The sequence below is a fragment of the Chelonoidis abingdonii genome, chromosome 1 (genome assembly GCF_003597395.2).
Source record: "Chelonoidis abingdonii isolate Lonesome George chromosome 1, CheloAbing_2.0, whole genome shotgun sequence".
In the NCBI taxonomy this organism is placed as follows: Eukaryota; Metazoa; Chordata; order Testudines; family Testudinidae; genus Chelonoidis; species Chelonoidis abingdonii.
In genome coordinates, this window is record NC_133769.1 from 184,213,658 (window position 1) to 184,239,591 (window position 25,934).

General features: G+C 42.6%; 1 protein-coding gene across 4 annotated transcripts in view; it reads left to right on the top strand.

The window, feature by feature from the left end:
* The window catches only part of GBE1 (1,4-alpha-glucan branching enzyme 1), a 330,020-nt gene that overhangs the window by 108,305 nt on the left and 195,781 nt on the right, over nucleotides 1-25,934 (top strand). For 3 of the 4 annotated variants that reach the window (XM_075073100.1, XM_075073098.1, XM_075073097.1), the window contains exon 3: nucleotides 9,410-9,525. The exons of the other annotated variant lie outside the window; for it this stretch is intronic. In XM_075073100.1, the coding sequence (XP_074929201.1) occupies nucleotides 9,410-9,525 (116 nt within the window). The remainder of the gene's footprint in view (nucleotides 1-9,409; nucleotides 9,526-25,934) is intronic. 4 annotated transcript variants of the gene reach the window in all.

Consider the following 25,934-nt stretch of genomic DNA (forward strand, 5'->3'; position numbering starts at 1 on the left):
CTTCCTCTGCAGCGTGGGGCATGGGTCACTTGCTGGTGGATTCTCTGCAGCTTGAGGTTTTCAAACCACAATTTTGAGGACTTCAATAACTCAGTCATGGGTTAGGGGTTGTTATAGAAGTGGATGGGTAGGGTTCTGTGGCCTGCTTTGTGCAGGAGGTCAGACTAGATGATCATATTGGTCCCTTCTGACCTATGAGTCTGAGTCTATATTTCCATAGTAAAGTAGTTTTCTTTTTTAAATGGCTATACCACATTACAATATAGGGAAATAAGAGTGTCTGCATAGGTGTCTCAGAACCGTCTAGCATAATAAAAGGAAGTATGATTGTGGACAGCTAGACCTGTTCATTATCTGCTGTACCTACCCTTAAGGAACACATGCTATAGCCACAAGCCATTTTTTCTATTTAGAAACTGTTCCAATACATTTATAAGAGTACAGGTCTTACGATAAGACAGCAATGGAATTACTTTGGTTTAGGTATAAACTATTGATTATCGGAATTCGCTTACTATTGCTCCAGTTGTCTTTAAAGAAAAAAATAAGTTTATTTAAAGAGACCTCCTTCTCCCCCCCACCCCATATTGATGGTTAAAAAGGAATATTAAAACAATGAGTTTCTGCAACTCATTCCATCACCTGTATTTGCAATGGATGTTTCTTTTGAGGATTAGATTCTTTATCTAATTTTCATACTTGGTATTCTTGTGTGTTTGCATAACTCTGAATGCAGTGGAACCCAAAGCTATCATAAGTTTGGGAAATAATTTATGCAATATGTGAACTCAGCTTGTACTCAGGCAAACATAGTAAGAATCTATATTCCCCTCCCCCCATGTTAAAAATAACAATGTAATAATGAAAGTGGAGCATTTTAGGTTTAAACTTAGTGGTTAGGATCTTTCTTAAGCTCTGTAGACAGCTGCCAAATGATCAAGATGAGAACGTGGGGCATTGCACTCAGAGCAAGTACAACAGTGTTACATGCTTGTACAATCCCCTCTACCCTCTATCCCCACTCTCCGATGGAAATGTTTCTTTGAGGGGAATACTGAAAACAGGTGCTATCTTCTAAAAGGCATTCGACTATATGATTAAATTGTTTGGCTTATCCTGGTGGTTACTCCTGTCTGTAGTGCCTTCTAACTCAGAGATGCAAAGATGCATCATCTGACTCTTCCTTTGGCGAGACAGCCCTGAATGTTACGTTTGTCTGCAATTTAGTCACTTTCCCTTTGTACTCTAAACAGTTCATGAATGCAGCTATCAATAGCACATCCGTTCAGAGTGGTGGATGTGGTGAGCAGAGACTTTATTTAAGCTTCGTTTCTGAAAATCTGAGATTTATGACCTTTGAGGTGAGGTTAAGCTAGACAGGGGGTTTACTTAAGATTTTTTTCTCAATTTTCTCAGTTTTTGTCCTGATCGTAATAAATTCCGCCTTAGAAAAATCAGTATGCAGTTGTTAAATGTTTCCTTTGTAAACCCCATCTTTATGGAGATATATGCTAGCCACCATAAAAGTCAATACTTACTCTCTGCTTTGTTCCAAAAAAAGAAGGGCAGTATCTCAGATGTAGATGTTGACTTTTTAAAGGCACCCTCGGTAAAGTGAAAACAGAAATTTGGATTTTTAAGGCGGATGTATGTTATGGCTTCTTGCTATTTTGTTGGCTTGTCCTTGTACTTGGCACTGAACAGCCTGGAAATATCTTCACCACTCATTTGAAGGACATTCACAACCTGCCTATCAAGATGTTGCTTCCACTCTGGCAATGAAGCCAGCCTTCATTGCCCACTTGTTTAAATTTTCATACAAGCACTTTTGAGCCTTCTCCCATATTGTTTCTCATTTATGGTAGCAGCTCCCTGTAAACCTTGGCCAAGCTGCTTCATTATTGTCCTTCAAATCCCTCCTTAAAACTCAGTTACTAAAAACTTGACAATGGCTAGGCAGCTGGTGTGCTGAGAGCACTGCCTGTCGTGCCGATCAATGTTGTTCTACTTTTTCCATGTGTTCCATCAGTCTCAGAAAAAACTTGTTAGGGCAGGGATTGTTTTCTGTATGTGTACTGTACCTGACATAACGGGGGTACCAGTCCATGACTGAGTCTCTTAAGTACTAGTGTAATACAAATAACAAAAAAATGTGAACTTCATTGACTCTTCCTAAAGTGGTCAGTAAGGCTTCAGCAGTTGTTATATTTTTTTCCCCTTTCTCCGCCCTCCCCCTCCACAATTTTTTTTTTTCTCCTTGTGATCCATTGTCACGTTAAGGACTAGCTGTGGATCTTATTTCCTGGCTCCTTAGCAACAGTGAGCGATCTGAGCATAAGAGGCAGCATCAGTCACTATAAGGAGTTTATCTAACAATATAAACTTTTTTCCCTATTTCTGTTCCTGGCCACATCCAAGAAAGTGAATTAACTGTTTTCCTTTGGAAAGACCTTGCATAATAGAGGGAATTTGAAGGAGCAGAGGTGAGGGGCCAGTGACTTATAATGAAGTAGGAGAAAATCCTTCATTTGAATTGTGAAGTTTTAGGACACTGCGTTTCTTGAATGGTATCTGCATATCTGTATTTTTTCTAATCATAATATTTTGGGCAATATTTTCTGGTTAGAATACTTTGGAGCACTTGCCTGCCCATGAACAGATTTATACGTAACAATATATAGTGAATGTTTATTTTCAAACAGTTCCTTGAAATGGCAATAATTTACTACAAAGTTGTAGATGAAAATGATCTTAAAGCTGTGTGTGTGTGTGTGTGTGTGTGTGTATGTATGTACGTATGTATGTATATATAATCTCTTGTCTCATCTCGTCTTGTCTTGTCCATGAATATATATATTAAAAAAAAATAAAAATTCCCCTCTCACCCCTAAGGGTGGTATGTGTCTTCCTCAACCTCAGGTCCTCTACCAGAGGCCTGGGATTTGAGGGTTCTGCGCAGTATCTTAGCTGTTCCTAGCACTGCACTCTTCTGGACAGAGAGCTCTGATGTTGTTCCTGGGGTCTGTTGGAGCCACTCACCCAGGTTAGGAGTCACAGCCCCGAGTGCTCCTACCACCACTGGGACCACTTTGGCCTTCACTTTCCACATCCTCTCTAGTTCCTCTTTCAGGCTGGTACTTCTCCAGCTTCTCATATTCTTCTTCCTGATGTTGCTGTCACTTGGCACTGCTATATACGAGAATACTCTATCACCACCGCTGTCTTCTGGTCCTTGTCTATTACCACGATGTCTGGTTGATTGGCCAGTACCTGCCTGTCCGTCTGGATCTGGAAGTCCCACAGAATCTTAGCCCTGCTATTCTCCACAACCTTCTGTGGAATCTCCCATCTGGTCTTGGGGGTCTAGCCCATACGCTGTGCAGATGTTCCTGTACACAATGCCAGCCACTTGGTTGTGCCGTTCAGTGTATGCTGTTCCTGCCTGCATCTTACATCCTGCCACTATGTGTTGGACTGTCTCTGAGGCCTCTCTGCACAGTCTGCACCTTGGGTCCTCTCTAGTGTGGTAGACCCCTGCTTCAATGGATCTGGTGCTCAGTGCCTGTTCCTGTGCTGCTATGATCAGTGCCTCAGTGCTGTCTTTTAAGTCCAGCCCTTTCCAGCCACTGGTAGGATTCCCAATGTCAGCCACCTCAGCTATCTGTCGATGGTACATCCCATGCAGGGTCTTGTCTTGCCATGGCACTTCTTCTGCTTGGTCTTCCTCCCATGTCTGCTGCTGCCTCAGGCATTCTCTCAGCAGCTCATCTTTGGGGGCCATCTTACTGATGTACTCCTGGATGTTCGGGTTTCATCCAGGACAGTGGCTTTGACGCTCACCAAGCCCCGCCCGCTTCTTCTTCCGGCTGGTATACAGTCTCTGGGTGTTGGACTTGGGTGGAAACCTCCGTGCATTGTGAGGAGCTTCCGGGTTTCACATCGGCAGCCTCCATGTGTCTCCTTTGGCCAGCTCACTATACGGCAGGGTATCTGATGACCGGCAGGGCGTATCTGTTGATGGCGTGGATCTTGTTCTTCCCACTGAGCTGGCTCTTCAGGACCTGTCTTATCCTTTGGTGATACTTGGATGTTGCTGTCTTCCTTGCCTCCTCATCGTGTTTCCATGTGACTGTGGGACGCCAAGGTACTTGTAGCTGGTCTGTATGTCTGCTATGTGGCCCGCTGGTAGTTCCACCCCATCAGTCTTGACTACCTTCCCTCTCTTCACTACCATCCGGCCACACTTCTCCAGTCCGAATGACATCCCGATATCCTCACTGTAGATCCGCGTCAGGTGGATTAGCGAGTCGATGTCTCATTCATTCTTAGCATACAGCTTGATGTCATCCATGTAGAGGAGGTGGCTGATGGTAGTTCCACTCCTGAACCTGTACCCGTATCCAGTCCTTGTGATTATCTGGCTGAGGGGGTTTAAGCCTATGCAGAACAGCAGCGGGGACAGTGCATCACCTTGGTATATGCCGCACTTGATGGCCACTTGTGCAAGCTGCCTTGAGTTGACTTCCAGTGTTGTCTTCCATAGTCCCATTGAGTTCTTGAGAAGGTCCTTAGTGTCCTGTTGACTTTGTATAGCGCCAGACATTCACAGATCCACGTGTGCGGCATTGAGTCGTAGGCTTTCCTGTAGTCAATCCAGGCTGTGCTCAGATTGGTCTGTCTAGACCTTGAGTCTTGGGCGACTGCTCTATCTATGAGCAACTGGTGTTTTGAGCCTCTGGTGTTGTTCCCAATGCCCTTCTGAGCTGTGCTCATGTACTGGCCATGTGGTCCTGTAGCTTGGCAGCTATGATGCCTGATAGGACTTTCCATGTTGTGGGGGAGGCAGGTTATTGGCCGGTTCTGGACGGTCCCCTTGCAGGGTCTTTCATGATCAGCACTGTCCTTCCTTGTGTTAGCCAGTTTGGGTGGGAGCCTGCTGCTAGCAGCTGGTTCATCTGTGCTGCTAGGCGTTCATGCACTGCTGTTAGTTTCTTTAGCCAGTAGGTGTGGATCATGTCTGGTCCAGGTGCTGTCCAGCTCTTCATGTTCTTGACCCGCTGCTGGATGTCTTCTACTGTGATGGTGACTGGTTTCTGTTCTGGGAGATTGCTGTGCTCTGTTCTCAGGTCCTGCAGCCACTTTGCACTGGTGTTATGAGTCTTCTCTTTCTCCCATATGTTCTTCCAGTACTGTTCAGTTTCTGCTGCTGGTGGCTCTGCTGTTATTGTGTTGTTGCACTGCAGTTGGGAGTACACCTTGGATGGTTCTTTGGAGAACAGGGCATTTACTTTTTTGGCCTCTGTTCTCTAGTGTATCTCCTTAGCCTGGTAGCCAGTGCTGTGAGCCTTTGTTTAGCAGTCTCTAGGGCTTCAGATGGAGTCAGGCCCTTATTTTTTCAGTAGCCGAGTCTTATCCTTAATCTCTACACCCTTCTGTAGTTCCACCAGCTGACTAACTTCTCTCGAGTCGCCTTGATCTTATCCTCCAACCTCATTTTCCAGGGTGGGTACATACTGTTGTTCTTCTTGATCGTGTAGCCAAGCATCTCCAGGATTACAGAGGCTGTAGCGTATACCAGTTCATTGGTTTGAGTTATGGTGGTAGTAGGGATTGTCATGAGGGCTCTATTGGCATCTTCTAACATACTATCTGATGGTACTTCTCCACTGAGCCTTGGTAATCGGTCTCGAGGATTGACTGTAGCTAGTTTCTCCATGATCTTATGCCTCATATCAGCTGCTGTGCTCTGCAATGGAGGGGGTGGCAGTGAAGTTTCCGCTTCAGGTGTGGGCTGCACATCCACTTGTTCTTCCAGGTCTTCTTGAGTCTGGGATGTAATGTGGTGTTGGTCTATCTCAAGCTGTGAGAGCAGCTTCCTCTTTACTGTGTTGAAGCATTGGGTAGCCAGCTGTTTTTCAGTAAATGTGGATGTAGATCTTTTGTCCATCCATAGTCCCCTCATACGTTTCATATATCCCTTCTCATTAGGTCTACTGTTGTAGTAGCATTCCATCAATTCCAGGTTTTCTTGTCTCGTCTCGTCCATGAATGGTTTGTTCCAGTAGCCCACTTATCGTCAGATTGTCCTGGTTCCTCAACATCTGGCGCAGACATTGTTAATCCGGGCGACGTCTGAGCTGGCATGACTCTCCTAGTTCGTGTCACTCTCATATTTGAGGTAGGCAGGTGAAGCGTTAGGGGTCTTTTGCCCAAGGACCCCTACTGGAAAGTTGGGTACCAACCGGGATTTGAACCCCGGTCTCTCATATCAAAGGATGGTCTCCCCTATCAAAGGACGGCGCGCTTAACCACTACGCTATCCAGTCACGCACACGCGCTATATATATATAAAAGCAGCTCTTTGGTTTACCTTGTGAGTTTATACATTACCTAGCACAGTGGGGTCCTTATACTGATTTGAAGCTGCTGGGTGTTACCACAATTATTAGTAACTGGGTGAAAACTGAGATCTTTAGATGGAAGGTGTTTATATAAATGCAGTATTAAGATTGTTCTGCCTTACTATGTGGACATTGGAATTCAGGAGTTGCTTTCCTGCTTTCTGCTCAATCCACCAAACTAGCTTGCCTTTGCAGGTCTTTCCCTCTGGCAGTGGAACTCTAAGAATCCTCAGAGATCTCTACTGTGTAAGTATGTGCTACCTTAAATAGCGAAACTTCCAAATGTCTCAGGTAGTCCCATGTGCTTACCCTCTTTGGGGTTCACAAAAATAATAGTTTCATGCTTGAGCGATTTTCTTGGTATAAGCCAAAAAAGTAGGAAAATCCTGAGTGAGAAATAACTCCATTCTTGAACTGGAAATCCTTGTCTGATTTCCCCCCCTCCCCCCCCCAAGCTTTCCTGGCATATTTTTTGTAAATGTGTGACATGCGTCAGGGTACAATCTGGGCTGTTTGATTGTTGTGCCCCCATAACCCTCCAATCTTGTGTGCACTATACCATGCTTTGCTATGTGAGCTGCCACTCTACCTACTACCCCAACCTCTGTGCAAGTCATCCCCAGGCAAACTATTAGAATGCTATACCACGCACTCTTGAATTCCATATAGGGTGATACCCTCGTTCCAGTCTTGCACCCCAGAAATGTGCAGCTTGCACTGCTCAAGACCCCCTTTATCAGAGTGAGCTCATTAATTAGTTCATCATTCCATCAAAGGGTATGAATATGAACTAGTCTTTGTAACCTGAGTACATTCTCCAAACTTAAATAAAAAATGCACTGGCTTAGATAAAACATTGTTTATTAACTACAAAGAGATTTTAAGCGATTATCGGCATAGAAGATCAGGACTGGTTACAAAAAAATAAAATAAGCTATTTCCTGGGCTTTACCAGGCTAAGCCAATACTGTTTCTGTCAAGATTCCTTTCCCACTCTGAACTTTAGGGTACAGATGTGGGGAACTGCATGGGCACTTCTAAGCGTAATTACCAGCGTAGATCTGGTATCGCTGCCACCACCCCCAAGCACTACTTTTTTTCCCTGGGTAGCCTTGAGAGACTTCACCAATTTCCTGGTGAACACAGATCCAAACCCCTTGGGTCTTAAAACAAGGAGAAATTAACCATCCCCCTTCTTTCTCCCACCAACTCCTGGTGGATCCAGATCCAACTCCCTTGGATCTTAAAACAAGGAAAAAATCAATCGGGTATTAAGAAAAAGGCTTTTAATTAAAGAAAAGTAAAGTAAAAGAAAACCCTTCTGGGAGAGAGTAGCATACCAGCTACTCTCACAGACAACAGATTCAAAAGATGTTCCCCTGGGCAAAAATCTTAATACACACAAAATACCCAAATTTGATGATTCCCTTAATGGTACCAAGACAAGTTACAAAGAAAATAAACATAAACCTATTTATCCCTTTCTAAAACTTCTTACTTTGATAAGAGGCTGGTTCCTTGATCTTTTTCAGTCCGGCTGAAACTGAAACTCTAAACAAAGGAAAACTTCCCTCCTTCCTTCTGAAACATCTTGTTCCCTCACTGGTTCCTCTGGTCAGGTGTCAGCTAGGCTAGGTGAACTTCTTAACCCTTTACAGGTAAGAGGCATTAACCCTTAACTTTCTGTTTATGACAGTTTCTATTACCCAAAATTGTACAGTAGTCTATGCTAACGGGAAAGTTTTCCAGTTAGGACTGCTTCCCCCAGTTCAATGTTTGTCTCCCAAATGATCTTGTTGTCTTCAGTATCAGTGGGGGAGGAGAGGTGATCTGATGATTTCACTGTCCCTTATTTTATACTCTTCAGATGCTGGAAGAATCCATGCTCTATCCTGAGGCTAGGCAGCCCTCATTACTTATGTGCTTCACACTTAGTCCTTCATATAAATCTCACATTCTTGCTTGCACCTTCTGTATAAGTGAGGCTTGACATGGAATGCTTGTGTTTAGTTTCTTTGTTATTTCTAGGGAACTAGTCAGTGGGCAGGGGCGGCTCTGTTTTTTGCCACCCTGAGCATGGCAGTCAGGCAGCCTTCGGCGGCTTGCCTGCAAGAAATCGGCAGGCCATGTGGATCTGCCGGTCCTGCGTGTTTGGCGTACTGGTCGGCGAATTGCCGCCAAATTTGCGGGACTAGTGGACCTCCCCCAGAAACGCCACCGAAGACAGCCTGACTGCCGCTCTCACGCGCTTGCTGCACTGGTGCCTGGAGCTGCTCCTGTCTGTGGGCATTTCCCAGGCTCACTACATGTTTCAGTAACAAACGTAGAGCAAAATCTCATAACTTCATGTACAATTATGATACATACATTTTCAACAGCACAGTAATGTTCAACAGATTATGACTTTTCCAATGATACATCACAAGGCTACTTTGTACAAAATGCATCATAACCATATGTAAGTGGTGAATATGGGGTGGGTACAGGGTGTTATTTTGAGGTATAGTGTGTCACAAAGTTAAATTTCACATAGTTTTGTTTAAACTGGCAAAATTTGGGTTCTGCTATGGTCAAGATCATGTTTTTATAGTAAAACTAATTTTGTCTTGAGCAGTGATTCTCCTTAACAGGGTTGGACTAGATGACCTGCTGAGGTCCCTTCCAATCCTGATATTATATGGACAGATTTAGTTGTGGATTTTAAAGTGCAGAATAGCTAACATTAGAAAAATATGTATGATGATAAAGTTTCCTTGTCAGAATTAAGTTAAAGCAGGAATATAACTTTAACTATATGCTGAGTTAATATTGGAATCTGGTCTCTCTTAAGAACTGATAATTCTGTTAACTGAAGCTGATCCAGTGTTATGCAGTAGTGTCAAAAGTAAAAAAAACAATGTTTTTCAGTACTCACTTTCAGTAAGATTGCTTTCAGACAATAAAAGTAAATGTATATTTTAGTACATTTGAATAGGATGAATCTCAGTAATACTCTTCATCTATTGCAGATGACTGGAATCCATTTTCTCATCCATATAAGAAAATGGATTATGGGAAATGGGAACTGATCATCCCACCTGGACAAGATGGATTCTCGCCTGTGCCCCATGGATCAAAATTAAAGGTTCTTGAATTTTTCTGATCAACTTTGAATGTATAGTTTAGAGTTTAGATTTTAAGTGAAGACATTTTAATTTTTTAATAATTTGTATTAGAAAACTGAGACAAGCACATTTAGTGATGTGCTTGCCTGTACAAACTGTCCTGAATGAGTATATAATGTTTTGTGTGGTTTTGGATTTTTGAAATCCAATAAGATTGAGGTTTGTTTATGTTGAGTAGAGAAAAAATAAAAATTCCCCTCTCACCACTATGGGTGGTATGTGTCTTCCTCAACCTCTGGTCCTCTACCAGAGGCCTGGGATTTGAGGGTTCTGCGCAGTATCTTAGCTGTTCCTAGCACTGCACTCTTCTGGACAGAGAGCTCTGATGTTGTTCCTGGGTTCTGTTGGAGCCACTCACCCAGGTTAGGAGTCACAGCCCCGAGTGCTCCTACCACCACTGGGACCACTTTGGCCTTCACTTTCCACATCCTCTCTAGTTCCTCTTTCAGGCCCTGGAACTTCTCCAGCTTCTCATATTCCTTCTTCCTGATGTTGCTGTCACTTGGCACTGCTATATCTATCACCACCGCTGTCTTCTGCTCACGACGAATGTCTGTTTTGATTGGCCAGTACCTGCCTTCCGTCTGGATCTGGAAGTCCCACAGAATCTTGCTAGCATTTAACTTTGTGGATCTCCCATCTGGTCTTGGGAGGGTCTAGCCCATACTGGTGCAGATGTTCCTGTACACAATGCAGCCACTTGGTTGTGCCGTTAGATGGATTCCTGCCTGTATTCATCCTGCCACTATGTGTTGGACTGTCTCTGAGGCCTGTCTGCACCTTTGGGGTCTCTCTAGTAGTGGTAGACCCTGCTTCAACAGTCTGGTGCTCAGTGCCTGTTCCTGTGCTGCTATGATCAGTGCCTCAGTGCTGTCTTTTAAGTCCAGCCTTCTTCCAGCACTGGTAGGATTTCCATTGTCAGCCACCTCAGCTATCTGTCGATGGTACATCCCATGCAGGGGTCTTGTCTTGCCATGGCACTTCTTCTTCTGCTTGGTCCTTCCTCCCATGTCTGCTGCTGCCTCAGGCATTCTCTCAGCAGCTCATCTTTGGGGGCCATCTTACTGATGTACTCCTGGATGTTCGGGTTTCATCCAGGACAGTGGCTTTGAGACGCTCACTCAAGCCCCGCCCGCCTTCTTTCCGGCTGTATATCAGTCTCTGGGTGTTGGACTTGGGGTGGAAACCTCCGTGCATTTGTGAGGAGCTTCCAGGTTTCACATCGCAGCCTCCATGTCTCCTTTGGCCAGCCTCACTATACCGGCAGGGTATCTGATGACTGGCAGGGCGTATCTGTTGATGCGTGGATCTTGTTCTTACCCACTGAGCTGGCTCTTCAGGACCTGTCTTATCCTTTGGTGATACTTGGATATTGCTGTCTTCCTTGCCTCTCATCGTGGTTTTCCAATGTGACTGTGGGACGCCAAGGTACTTGTAGCTGGTCTATATGTCTGCTAGTAGTTCCACCCCATCAGTTCTTGACTACTTCCTTCTCTTTCACTACCCATCCGGCCACACTTCTCCAGTCCGAATGACATCCCGATATCCTCACTGTAGATCCGCGTCAGGTGGATTAGCGAGTCGATGTCTCATTCATTCTTAGCATACAGCTTGATGTCATCCATGTAGAGGAGGTGGCTGATGGTAGTTCCACTCCTGAACCTGTACCCGTATCCAGTCCTTGTGATTATCTGGTTGAGGGGCTTTAAGCTATGCAGAACAGCAGCGGGGACAGTGCATCAACCTTGGTATATGCTGCACTGGATGGCCACTTGTGCAAGCTGCCTTGAGTTGACTTCCAGTGTTGTCTTCCATAGTCCCATTGAGTTCTTGAGGAAGTCCTTAGTGTCCTGTTGACTTTGTATAGCGCCAGACATTCACAGATCCACGTGTGCGGCATTGGAGTCGTAGGCTTTCCTGTAGTCAATCCAGGCTGTGCTCAGTATTGGTCTGTCTAGACCTTGAGTCTTGGGCGACTGCTCTATCATATGAGCAACTGGTGTTTTTGAGCCTCTGGTGTTGTTCCAATGCCCTTCTTGAGCTGTGCTCATGTGGTCCTGTAGCTTGGCAGCTTATGATGCCTGATAGGACTTTCCATGTTGTGGGGAGGCAGGTTATTGGCCGGTTCTGTCCCCTTGCAGGGTCTTTCATGATTCAGACACTGTCCTTCCTTGTGTTAGCCATTTGTTTGGGAAGGAGCCTGCTGCTAGGTGTTCATAGACTGCTGTTAGTTTCTTTAGCCAGTAGGTGTGGATCATGTCTGGTCCAGTCGCTGTCCAGCTCTTCATGTTCTTTACCCGCTGCTGGATGTCTTCTACTGTGATGGTGACTGGTTTCTGTCTGGGAGATTGCTGTGCTCAGGCCTGCAGCCATTTGCACTGGTTTATGAGTCTTCTCTTTCTCCCATATGTTCTTCCAGTACTGTCAGTTTCTGCTGCTGCACTGCAGTTGGGAGTACAACCTTGGATGGTTCTTTGGAGACAGGGCATTTACTTTTTTGGCCTGCTGTTTCTCTAGTGATCTCCTTAGCCTGGTAAGCCCAGTGCTGTGAGCCTTTGTTTAGCAGTCTCTAGGGTTCAGATGAAGTCAGGTCCTTTGTATTTTTCAGTAGCCGAGTCTTATCCTTAATCTCTACACCCTTCTGTAGTTTCCACCGCTGACTAACTTTTCTCTCGAGTCGCTTTGATCTTATCTCTCAACCTCTATTTTCCAGGGTGGGTACATATTGTTGTTCTTCTTGATCGTGTAGCCAAGCATTCTCCAGGATTACAAGAGGCTTATAGCATTACCAATTCATTCGTTTGAGTTATGGTGGTAGTAGGGATTGTCATGAGGGCTCTATTGGCATCCTCTAAATACTATCTGATGGTACTTCTCCATGAGCCTTGGTAATCGGTCTGAGGATTGACTGCAGCTAGTTTCTCCATGATCTTATGCTCATACCAGCTGCTGTGCTCTGCAATGGAGGGGGTGGCAGTGAAGTTTTTTTCAGCTTCAGGTGTGGGCTGCACATCCACTTGTTCTTCCAGGTCTTGAGTCTGGGATGTTGTGGAATTAGTCTATCTCAAGCTTTGAGAGCACTTCCTCTTTACTATGTTGAAGCGTTGGGTAACTAGCTGTTTCTCAGTAAGTGTGGATGTAGGTCTTTTGTCATCCATAGTCCCTCATACGTTTCATATATCCTCTCTCATTAGGTCTACTGTGTAGTAGCATTCCATCAATTCCAGGTTCTCTTGTCTCATCTGGAATGGTTTGTTTGGTCTGAATGGTTTGTTCCAGTAGCCCACTTATCGTCAGATTGTCCTGGTTCCTCAACATCTGCGCGGACCTTGTTAATCCGGGCGACGTCCGAGCCGGCATGACTCCTCCTTGTTCGTTGTCACTCTCATATTGAGGTAGGCAAGTGAAGCGTTAGGGTCTTTTGCCCAAGGACCCCCCTACTTGGAAGTTGGGTACCAACCGGGATTTGAACCCCAGTCTCTCGTATCAAAGGGCGGGTCTTAACCACTACGCTATCCAGCCGCTTGAGAGAGAGAGAGAAAGAGAGAGATACTCAGAATTTATTAAAAAGAGAAAAATAAGTGACTACAACTCGTAAAACCCGTAAAAAAAAAAAAAAAAATACAACTTTCTGGCTTATATTTTGTACAATTCCTTTAACTATTAAGGCTCCACTGGAACCTGAATATTTTGCTCATAACTATTTTGCTTCAGGGAGCTATTTGTGGGACTGCAGTAATGAATGCTAGATCTGGTCTTTCCACTTTACTTCTATCATCCAGGAAGTGTAAAAGTATGAGGTCTCAGATCACATTTTATTTTCAGCCTCATAAATGGCTCCCTGAGGCATAAGACGATGGAAGAAAACATACAACTATATTATTAACCACCAGTACTTGAAATACTTTACAATTATTAGAGCTTCTGGATCACCCTATGAAATTGTACCAAACTTTTTAGTCCTGATGGTTCTATAGCAAAGAGTTCTACATACCTGAATGATATCACTTTAGAGGAAGAAAATAGTTTTTTCACAAATTGGGTTGTAGATTGATTTTATCCAGAAAAGTATTGGCATATAGAAAATATTTTAGGTAATTATCTTAAAGATTAATAAGGTAAAATATTTTTGATGTAACAAGTGTACACCAGGTTTTGCAGAAATATTTTCCTGACACCGATAAAGTAAACTACATTAGACAAGACAAAAGAAGGGGCTGGGAGAACAAAAAGGGAAAACAAATGGTCTGTCAAGCAATTAAACAAATTAATCACAATTAATCGCACGATTAATCAATAATAGAACACCATTTATTTACATATTTTTGGATGTTCTCTACATTTTTAAATACAACATCTTCAATTACAACATCGAATACAAACTGTACACTGCTCACTTTATATTTTTATTACTAGTATTTGCACTGTTAAAAAACCAAAAGAAATAGAATTTTGCAATTCACCTAATAGAAGTACTGTAGTACAATCTCTTCATCGTGAAAGTTGAACGTACAAATGTAGAATTATGTACCAAAAAAACTGCGTTCAAAAATAAAAATGTTAAATTTTAGACCCTGCAAATCCACTCAGCCCTCCTCCTTGTTCAGCTAATCGCTCAGACAACCAAGTTTGTTTGCATTTGCAGGAGATATAATGCTGCCCACTTCTTGTTTACAGTGTCACCTGAGAGTGAGAACAGGTGTTCTCATGACACTGTTGTAGTCGGAGTCGCAAGATACTTATGTACCAGATGTGGTAAAGATTCGTATGTCCCTTCATGCTTCAACCGCCACTCCAGGGAACATGCGTCCATTCTGATGACAGGTTCTGCTCAATAATAATCCAAAGCAATGCAGACCAACGCATGTTCATTTTCATTATCTGAGTCAGATGCCACCCAGAAGGTTGACTTTCTTTTTTCGGTGCTTCAGATTCTGTAGTTTCTGCATAGGAGTGTTACTCTTGTATGACTTCTGAAAGCATGCTCCACACTTCGTGTATCTTAGGTTTTAGAAGGCACTTCAGATTCTTAAACCTTGGGTCGAGTGTTGTAACTATCTTTAGAAATCTCACATTGGTACTTTATTTTCATTGCAGATATGATAAAATGCAAATAGTCTGAAAATGAACAGCATGTGCTAAGTCGTTATCCAAGACTGCTATAACATGAAATATATGGCAGAATGTGAATAAAACAGAGCAGGTTCTCCCCCCCAAGGAGTTGAGTCACACATTTAATTAATAAGCATCATCAGCATGGAAGCATGTGCTCTGGAATGGTAGCCAAAGCATTTATCTAGTATATCTGGCACATAAATACCTTAAAATGCTGGCTACAGAAGTGCCATGCAAATACCTGTTCACTTTATGGTAACATTGTAAATAAGATAACGGACTTGTAGGCTCTGACATTTTACATTGGTTTGTTTCTGAGTGTGGTTATTTAACACAAAAAAAAAAGTCAACATTTGTAAGTTACACTTTCGTGACTAAGATTGCACTACAGTACTTCTATGAGTTGAATTGAAAAATACTATTTCTTTATCATATTTTTACAGTGCAAATATTAGTAATAAAAAATAATATACACTTCGATTTCAAGTACAACACAGAAAACATCCAAAATATTTATTAAATGTCAATTGGTATTCTATTGCTTAAGAGTGCGATTAAAAACATAGCCTATCAATGGTCACCAGGTCCCTGTAAGCCATCCAAAGCATTAATTTAAATACAGAAAAATATAGGAAAACTTGCCATAGTCATAAGGTGTTTAACTCAGGATATCCAATCAGAATTTATTTACAAAGCAACTTTTTTTTTTTTTACCAAAAAATATTAGGAAGCTGCATTTAGCTGATCCCACAGGAAGTTTCATACCATTTCCATTTTAAAAATGCACCTATACGTAGAGACAACTATCTGCTTCCAGACGTATGTTCAGGTTTCCCAAGTAAAACTAAGATTTCAGTCACTGAAATATTTGAGAACGTATTGCAAGTGTAGTTTGGGACTTTATCGATAGCCAATCAGAGCAGCCGAAACCAAATAAGCACATGAGGGGAAATGCCAGCTTTCTAAAAAAGTACAAAAAAGAGTACAAATCAGAAAAATAATGAACACTAAAAGAATACATGCTAATTTTCTATTTAGAAATGTCCTTTTTAATCACTGTTTTCTTTTGTTCTCCTCTCTCTTCCACACAACATTGCTTATTTTCACTTAGGAACGTGTAGCTGGTGACCTTGTGACCCTAGAAGTAGTGGATTATCCAGTCAGAAATGAAATTTTTGCTGTTTACTCTTTGACATCTCACTTCTCTAGATATTCTTTTTAAAGTTCACACTTTAATAAAGAGACAACTTTTAATATGTTCTCTCTAAAATTGGTTTGATGTCATGATAGCTGGCAACAAAATTAATTTTAAAAAAATGCTCAATTTTCGCATAAAGCTGTGAGCTTTAGAAAAAAAAAAAAACCCAGATAGATTAGCTAATGGATAAAATACATGAAGAATGCATATTCAGAATTTACGTTCCTTTGTGATATCTAAAATAAAACTTATCCGTGCTAACAAATACAGACTGTTATAAATTATAACACACTGCAGAAGTAGAAATATTAGGTTGTGAAGAAACTTTTTTTGTATAGGGGCCAGAAAAGAGAAGAGGAGAATGAAATAGCTGTATACAAATCAAAGATATGGCTATGGCTTAATAATGTATGAGTTTAAATAATGTAACTGAATATTTTTTCAGTATAAAAATCTTAAATGTACTTTCTCCTTGTAATTACTGCTTATTAAGTTCTTTCAAGTTTAACTTTATTATGTTATCTTCAAAACCACTGAGCACACTTACCTTTTACCTTTTAAGGGCTGATTTTACAACTGCTCATATGTTTTATAGTTGGCAGCTAGATTGAGGGCAAGTGGAGGATTCGTGAAGAATGCTGATATGTATTCATCTTAAAAATCTTGATTTGGAGCTATTAAGATGTACTCATGTCTATAATCAATGAGATCTTATTCCTCCTATCCTTGTCCCAGCTACCCGAACTTGGTTACCAAGACTCAGAGGGGTAGCCGTGTTAGTCTGGATCTGTAAAAGCATCAAGGAATCCTGTGGCACCTTATAGACTAACAGACGTTTTGATGCATCTGACGAAGTGGGTATTCACCCACGAAAGCTCATGCTCCAAAACGTCTTTTAGTCTATAAGGTGCCACAGGATTCTTTGCTGCCAAACTTGGTTGTAACACTAACTTGTTTAATCTGTGCTTGAAGGAGTTTAAGAAAAGAACGTATAATCTGGGAAGATGGGGCCCTGATCCTGAAGGGAGCTAGCAAACTATTATTTCTTGCATGGTGGTGCATGAGTTTTGAAATAGTGGCAAGGTCAATCAGCTTCTATTTTTTAGTAATTTTAAAAATCAGAATGAGAAGAGGATGGAGGGGTGGATAATGACACTGACTTAGAACAGGTCAGAGAATATTTTCATATGAAAATAAATGAGAAACAAAGGCCACAAATGTGGCTGGTTTCAGTAGTAGTACTTTATCTTCTTTAATAATGAGAAGACTGCCTAGAAAACTTAAACACTGCAGAAAGTGGGTAATAAAAAACCAAAACAAAAACACCTTGATAGAATTTCTTATACTTCTGTTCCCAAGGGACTTACCTTCATAACACAGTTGAGGCTAAGTTCCTTTACAAATTTACATAATATCCATTCACAAAATGAAGTGACCTCCTGGAGAAGAGTGCACTTAGGGCTTGTCTACAGGGTTTTTAAAATCAGATCAAATCGAGTTAATTCACTTTGAAAATACTTGCATATAGGTAGTGCACAGTTAAGTGGTGCATCAACTCCACATTTATCAGGAACTCTAGTGTCCTTTTGCAAAGCGGACTGTGCTTGCTTCGAATTGCATTAATTCAATCTTTTGTTCCTGTACACACAACTGCTGTGTACCATGTCTTGAATGCTTCTAATGGCTCTCCCACAGTGCTGATCTCTCTTTACTTGTACGCCCTCCCTGCCGTGGTGTCAGGTTTTCAGGATGGCACTCTCCCCTTTTTCAAAGTTGGTACAAACCCAAATTTTGCTTATTTGCTCCTGGATCCCAGTGCATCATTACTGTGGCAATACAGCCACAATTGCAGTTGCAGTCCTGAAGGTCCACAATGCATCTCATGGAGCAGCCTGGTGTCTGTGGTGATACTTTGGATCTCATTGCTGTCTGGGAAGAAGCATTGTTTCTGGAGACTCTTGTGGCCATACATGAGAATAAAGACCTTTTTGTGGACATTGCAAAGTGGATGCACGTGGGGAGTTGTGATTGGGATGTCAGTCAGTGCCTGATAAACAGCAAGTGCCTCAGAAGAAAGTATATTACATCGAGGGATAAAAAGAGCCAATTGGGCAGGAGATATGTGAACATTTTTTGATGAACTAGACAGGAATCTACACAGTTATGGCATGATCTGTCCCAGGCAGTATTCAGAGCTTGTTGCCCATGCCATTGTCCCCACGTTGAGGATGATTGGCTTGACTCATCAGGGGATGAGCACAAGGATGCTGGAGAGGAGCTGCCTCCTGCCAGCCAGAATTCTTTTTGTACTCAAGATTCTAATGACAGTCCTATCCTGCTACAATGGACTGATTCCCTGTCCTGCTTTGGCTGAGCTGAATTCCCAGCTAGAAACCCAGGCCTGGACTAGACAGTCATATCTGCTGGAGGGAACTTTGGCAGGTAAGTACCTATCTTTACAATTTATTACTATTGTTGTCAGCGGATATAAACTAGTAGCACCTGCTTTCTCTTCCTCCCCTGGTTCTCTGCTGTTACAAAATGATGCCTACAACGATGGCACAGTTGCACTCTGTACCCTGCCCAACTCTACCCCGCTCCTGAGGCAGATTTGAATACAAAAAGCTTTAATTTGTGAAAAATGCCTGTGTTTATTGAGGCAGTGATAGCGGAAGAAGAAATATGGTTAGTTTTCATAGTTTACTTGAGGTGTGAGTGCACATTCCATGCTCAGTCAAGGCACAAACAGTACTGCACCCACTGAGGTACAAATACTGCATACTGTGTGTTCCAGCTGGCAATCACTGCAGGAACCTATCTATTTTTTGCTGCACTTTCTCCACGTCTGTGGGAGCTAGAACTTAAGATTGAGAAATTGATCAATATTGTTTTTACACATTATAGAGAATAGCCACATGTCCATTCCCCCAGATATAGCTTGAAGGCCTCTTCCACTACTTCAGTGCACCTTGTGAATAACTTGCAGTGCATCTTGCCGGTCTGTTCTTTTGACTTTCTAAATAAGACCATTCCCTAGTCACTGGCCTCAGCATAATATTATTGAGAGTGTGGACAGCCTAAAGGGAATGTGGAGGGGATTATTATACAGCTTGCCCTGGGGGCCACCCCCAACCCTCCCTTTGCACCTTCTATGCCATAGGAAGGTCTCCAGTGCAGAACAAACAGGTGACCTAGCTCCAATCACCCCACCCCTAACACCACGAAAGCAGATATAGTAGACTGAAATCCAAATGCACCTAGCACCCTCTGTGCACACTGATCACTTACTTACCATATCTGAGCTTCCCCCCAAATAATGGAAAGTCTCTCTCATGGAGGTACGGTCACATATATATATGTAGAAAAAAAGCAATCGTGATTTGTTTGGGATATGAACAAGTGACCTTCACTCCCCTGCCTCCAATTCTATGGTCATAGCTCCTGCAACAGCCAGAATATCAAGGGAAGGGCCTCTGTCTGCTGCCAAACCAGAAAAAAAGGAAGACTTGCAACTACATGTTTGTAGAACTTATGGCTGAGTTACAGAGGAAAAGTAGACAGGCTGAGAAGTGCAGACTGTACATGAAGACCCAGAAAGAGAAAGAAATGCAGCTGTCTGAGAGAGTAGCAGTGGCCAAGAATACAATGGTTGTGGCTAAGGACAGTATCATCATAGCAAAGAAGAGCATGGAAAAAGATAGAAGCAGAAGCAGTACATTAATGCTGTCCTGAGACAGAATTCCTTCCTCCAAAATGTGCTGCTTCTAGCCCTGCAGACTCTGTAATCCCGTAACTTGGGGTCCATTCTTGTCCTTCAGCCATTGGACAATGCTGGCTTCTGGGACAAGCAGCAGCCCTGTACTGCCAAATCCTCTCAGCAGTGCTTCCATTGACTCCCATTTACCTATTATGTTGAATCTCTGAGTACTGAGAATACTTACATCTGGAAGTCCAGCTCTTTTGAGCTCTGATAATTTTTACTCCTGGCAGAATTCTGCATCACTGCACATGTGCAGAATTCATCCCCCCCACCCCCCCCCGCAGATTTCTTTGCTTACCCTCAGAAAAATGACTTCTGATGCAGAAGCAAAAGGAAGCCACAAGAAGGGTCACACACGCACTCCCTGGCAGTGCAGACAGGTTGGTTTGAGCACTCAGAGAAGCCAGTAGAGATGTAATCCCCTGCCTGGGGGGTGGGGATGGGGAGAGGTAGGTAGGTGTGTGTGTGAGAGAGAGACACTCTGTCCCTCTCACTTGCTATTGCAGCATGCTCAGCATGGAGGGGCAGGGCTTTGGGGTATTTCTGAAGAGGTAGGCGTGGAGCAGTCGATTCCCTCAGGCAGAGGAGAATGTAGCAGCCTGCCTGCTTAGTGAATTGTTCCCATTGTTTTTAGTGAATTCCCCCAGGAGCATAAAACAGCAGTACATTTTTTTTAGGTTCCTTTACATTGCCAAAATGGTGTAAAGAAGCTTTATTGTAAAGGACAGTGTGGCCTTATAAATGCTTATGGTGCTTTAGTGATTAGAACTGGTCTAAGTTTTGGGACCTATCAAAATGTGCTCTATGAGCCCTCACTTGCTCTTCAGTTGCCTATGATGTAACACTGAGCATATAGCTGCATGTATTTGTTGACTAATAACTAGAACTAAAGAACTAGTACTAGCTACGTTACTATTACAGAGGTGGGTTGGGGATGTCTTCCAATGCTCCCCACTCCCATTCTCCATCCATTGTACTGTAGTTTAAATTACCAAAATAATTTAAACTAGCTGGATTATGTTGCACTATTGTGACAAAATATATGCAGAATTATGCAGAATTTTTAATTTTTTGGCACAGAATTTCCCCAGGAGTAGATTTTGAGCTGCAACATTCAACTGCAGAATCCCTGGGGACTAGAATAGCCAGAGGCAAGGCATACACTTGCCATAACTTTAAACGTTCCCACCCCTAAATTGTTGTTACTGTTGCACTTTGAGTTCCGTTTCCACTGTAGCATTCATTAAAGATTTATGTATAGTTGGTTATTTTGTAGATTGGTTAGTTAAATGTATATCCAGCATATTATTTTTTCCATTGTTTTCGTGAAAACTTGATTCACAGTACCTCTGTTGTGAGTTATTGCAGTTAACACAGAAAATTCTTAAAAACAAAGATGAAATAATTCATGGGTTTCTGCAAAAGCACATAGGGGACGCTAAACTTCAGCCACTCACTCTCAATACCCCAGTGCTCTTCTGAATCTCAACACTATTGCTAAGGGGCTAACACGGTAAACAATGAGACTTGAAATACAAACAATAGGCATCCCTTTCAGCATTCCCTTAGCTGTTTGTGTTCTCTGTGGGGCACCTTACTGGTTGCTTGAACTTCTGAGCAAGTCTCCATACTAAAGCCTACCACCCATTCAGAAGAATTCCCCTTTGATCTCTCAAATATTGTACAAAACACAAAATGCAGTTATGATTAGAACATTTTCTTTTTCTGCTGCTTCCTACTTATTCCATAAATAGCACTATTTGGAAGTTAAATGGTCAAGTGCACACACTACTGAAGCAATGGCTAAAATATTCCTTCTGTCCAAGTGGCTTGTGCAACCAGAGGACCCACATTTTAATTTAAACTTTTTTTTTTCCCCAGACCCCCAAACCGGCTTCTCATTTTCTCCAGCGGTGCTCAGCAACAGGCAACTCTCCCACTCCTCCCCTTCCCTCAAGGCCCCACCCCACACCCTCTTCCTGCCCCACTCAACCCCATCCCTCCTCTTCCTGCCCCCTCCCCCAAGCACGCCCCATCCCTGCTCCTCCCCCTCCCTCCCAGCGCCTGCTGCATGCTGCTGAACAGCTGTTCTGCAGCATGCAGGAGGCTCTGGGAAGGAGGGGAGGAGTTGATTATTGGGGCCACAGACCCAACTTTGAGAACAGCTGTAATCATTAAAAAATCAGTTCTTGAGAAGCTGTAAAATTTGTCAAACGTATTTTTATTGTACTCCCTAAGACTCCAGTCCTGCCACAGCATTCTTGTAGGTTTAAGGGCTGACCTGTTCAGATCCTGTTGCAGCCACGGGGTCAATACTAGTAAAAAAAAATATATATATATATATAAAAATAAAAATTAAATCTTTTCTATATAGAGAGAGTATTTGTTACTCTTTATATGCTATCTGCCATGTGAAAAGAAATAAGCAATTATTTATAGCCATATGGAAACATAGAAATTAATGAGAAACCTAATAAGATGGCCTCCAATTTTAAGACTGATGGAGTTCTAAAAACTTTTCACAGAACTTAATCAGAGCAGGTACTGCATTCAGCACTCTTAATGTATAGGGGCTCAGGGATTCTGAGCTGTTTGCTGTCCTGGAACACGGAATGGAAAGTATAGAGGCCCTATCAAGGCCCTGGAGCATCTGAACACCTGTGGTTTGGATGGGATGCAGTGGGGAAAGAAAATCAGTTCAGTTTTATATAAATGACAGTAGATTTTTGATTGCTGAAATGAGTTAGTTTTATGTATTCATAACAAATTTATCTGACATTTTGCACTGTAGATGATGGTGCTAGATCTGTGCATGAAATAGTAATATATAGTGTTTTAAATCCTACCTGTATATGCTTTAAATCTAGCTTAATGTAAGTGATTCTGAGTAGTGCTTCTCTTTTGAGTTATAATGGCAACAGTCAGGATTGATGACAAGCCTGTGTAATGTAGCTTTTACCAAAAACCTGCAGAGATTAGGAGGCTGTCAGTAAAATATCAGTGGTGGTTTAGGGATTGTTTTTTGAAGTCGTCATGAACTAACTACTAATGGGCAGCTTTCTTTGATAGCTCGTTTATAATTGAATGCAGATAGATGAAAATCAAACACAAAAGGAACTCAATTTTATCATTAACTTTTACTTTAACAGATTTCTGGGCACCGCAGTAGCCTTCCTAATTTGTCTGTGTATGATGAAGGAACTAATCATATACAGCTCAGGGAACAAATAACATAAGTTTTCTCGGAGAAGGTCAGCTTCAGAGAGAAGTGCTAGCAAAACACTTCCCCCACCCTCTTATGCTTCTTTTCATTTCTTGCTTTCTACCCAAAGAAATATTGACTCTCCACAGTATGCAGCTTTAATACTTAATCTTGGAACAGTTGTGATCTGGCTACTTAGTATCTACATTTGGTATTTGTTTTAAGATACTTGTTAAGATGTATTTTTTTTCACTAAGCCAATTTCAGATCTTTAATGCAATCAAATAGTTTAAGGGTTCCATAGGCCCAAATACATAACCTTTAGTAATGTTAAGGGCTACCTGCAGAAGGAGGAGTGTGCTTAAATAGTTTGTGCTGAATGCACTCAGTAGCTATTATTAGAAATACCTAAGAAATATAGACCTACTCTATTTACTTGTTTATAATTTTTAGCAACATATTGGCTCCTTTAGTAGTAGAACTCTATACTCCATTTTGGACTGTCCCCCATTTCATTTAAACCAAACAAGATCAGCCAAATGGGGGTTGTGTTGAAGCCACCTACAACAAATTAAACAGGTTTAACTTTTGACACTACTAGATGCTGTTGGGGCTGACCACTGCTGACTGGGAATCCCTAGACCAGAGGTTGGCAACCTCTGGCATGTGGCTCACCAGGGTAAGCACCCTGGTGGGCTGGCCAAATCTGCCGACATGATAGGTAAACAAACTGGCCTGATCGCGGCTCCCACTGGCTGCGGTCCACCATCCCAGGCCAACGGGGGTGGTGGGAAGCCGCGACCAGCACATCCCTCATCTGTGCCACTTCCCGCCGCCCCCATTAGCCTGGAGTGGCGAACCGCAGCCAGCGGGAGCTGCGGTTGGCCGAACCTGCTGATGTGGCAGGTGAACAAACTGGCTCTGCCCGCCAGGGTGCTTACCCTGGCAAGCCACGTGCCAGAGGTTGCCAACCCCTGCCTTGGAGTGTAGTGATCAGCTCTCGTAAGATCAGTAAGTCTATACCAAGTCAGACCTTAGATGCTCCTAGAAAAGTTTCCATGTAGATACTGCAAGACATCATGGTAGCAGGCTGGTACTAAACTGATGCCCTGGCATCATGACAGGACGGTGCACTATTGGAGGTGCCATCTTTTGCGTGAAACGAAAACCAAGTCCTGCTCACTTGTGGCCAGAAAATGGGAAGGAAACAGGTTACCAGGGTCATGTGTGAGGTCTGGGAGGGGATGGGGTAAGGATTGCACTCGTTCACCCTGTCTGCTGCTGCTGCTACAGATGCTCTTGCAGTTGCCACTATAGTGTGTGCTCCTGCTGCTGTGGTGACAGCATGAGCCCAGTATCTTAGAATATACCTGTTGGGATGTTGTTTTGGCAGGTTGCCAATTTTCTTGAGCAACTCAACTCGGAGAAGGGAGATGGTGGTTGTAAGAAATAACTGTCACACCAGAATTGACTGTAATAGACTACTCACAGTATGTCTCTTGCCCCAGGACTTTGTGCCTACTGAATTTCAAAAGTTTCCTGCAAGAAAAGTGTTGGGAGTGTCCCCCTAAAAGTCCATCTTTGATTATGGAATCTCTGATCATTTAGGCAACCTAAATATAGGAGTCACTATCAGCGCACCCTGTATTAAAATTATTTTAGGTCTCTCTACTAAGGACAAGTTTAACAATGAAGGAATCTAGGTTTCCTGTGACTTATGAACCTAATTTCTGATTCTATAGCTTCAGATGTAATATAAAATACAAAAGATCTCTTGCATGACTTACCTTACTACTCTTCTGGTGTACAGTACTGTGTGTTAAGTGGGGATGAGTGGGTTTTGGAGCAAATTGTCTTTATGGAGAAACCAGGGGGCCCTCTAATGAATATTATACAAATATATACATATTTTAGTTTTAATCTATTTTGTGTTAATGAAGGGGGGTTGGGAGAAGGGTCTTCAAATACGATTTGAAGAGTTAGGGAATCCACATTTGGCAACAAATCCCATTTTTTAGGAGAGGCTGTTAACGGGTTAAAGTTGTCAGATTCTGGCAAGATAGATAATGATAGGCCAAAGACAGTACTGAGCTTTTTTTCTAGGGGAGGAAAATACCTGCAGTATTCTGAAGGGTCCCTCCACATCTCTGATATGCTAGGATCTGTATTAATGTTAACTTTTTCAAACCTATCTCATCCTCCACATTTTCAGGAGTGTGAGAGTTGGAAGATAGAGGGTATTAGATCGTCATGCTTACTTGATGATAGTTCTAATAGCAGTGCAGTTAAGATTAAGTGTTTGTGTGGAATATTTATCTGAGGCACACAGGAGATAGGTGGTAATACATAAGGTATGTCATAATTATATTTAGAAGTTCCTGTTCCTCCTGAAATGGCTTAGAACAGTTATTGTGAATCTAATTCGTATCATTCTGTATCTCATTCCAAAGGTTGTTTTTGAAAAATATCTTCATGATATTATATATGCAAGAATTTGTTTATTTCTAACATGCCAGAAGCAAATTTCTGACCCTACATCTGCCATTGTAATGGTGACTTAGGGTACGTCTACACTACGGGATTATTCCGATTTTTACATAAACTGGTTTTGTAAAACAGATTGTATAAAGTCGAGTGCACACAGCCACACTAAGCACATTAATTCAGCGGTGTGCGTCCATGTCCAAGGCTAGCGTCGATTTCTGGAGCGTTGCACTGTGGGTAGCTATCCCTAGCTATCCCATAGTTTCCACAGTCTCCCCTGCCCCTTGGAATTCTGGGTTGAAAGCCCAGTGCCTGATGGGGCAAAAATCATTGTTGCGAGTGGTTCTGGGTACAGCCTCACCCCTCCCTCCCTGAAAGCAGCAGACAACCATTTCGCTCCTTTTTTCCTGGATGAACTGTGCAGACGCTATACCATGTCAAGCATGGACCCTGCTCAGATCAATACCGCAATCGTGGACGTTGTAAACACCTTGCGCATTCTAGTGCAGTCTGTGCTGAACCAGGACCTGCAAAGCCAGGCGAGGAGGAGGCGGCGGCTACGGCAGCGCGGCGACGAGAGTGATGAGGACATGGACACAGAATTCTCTCA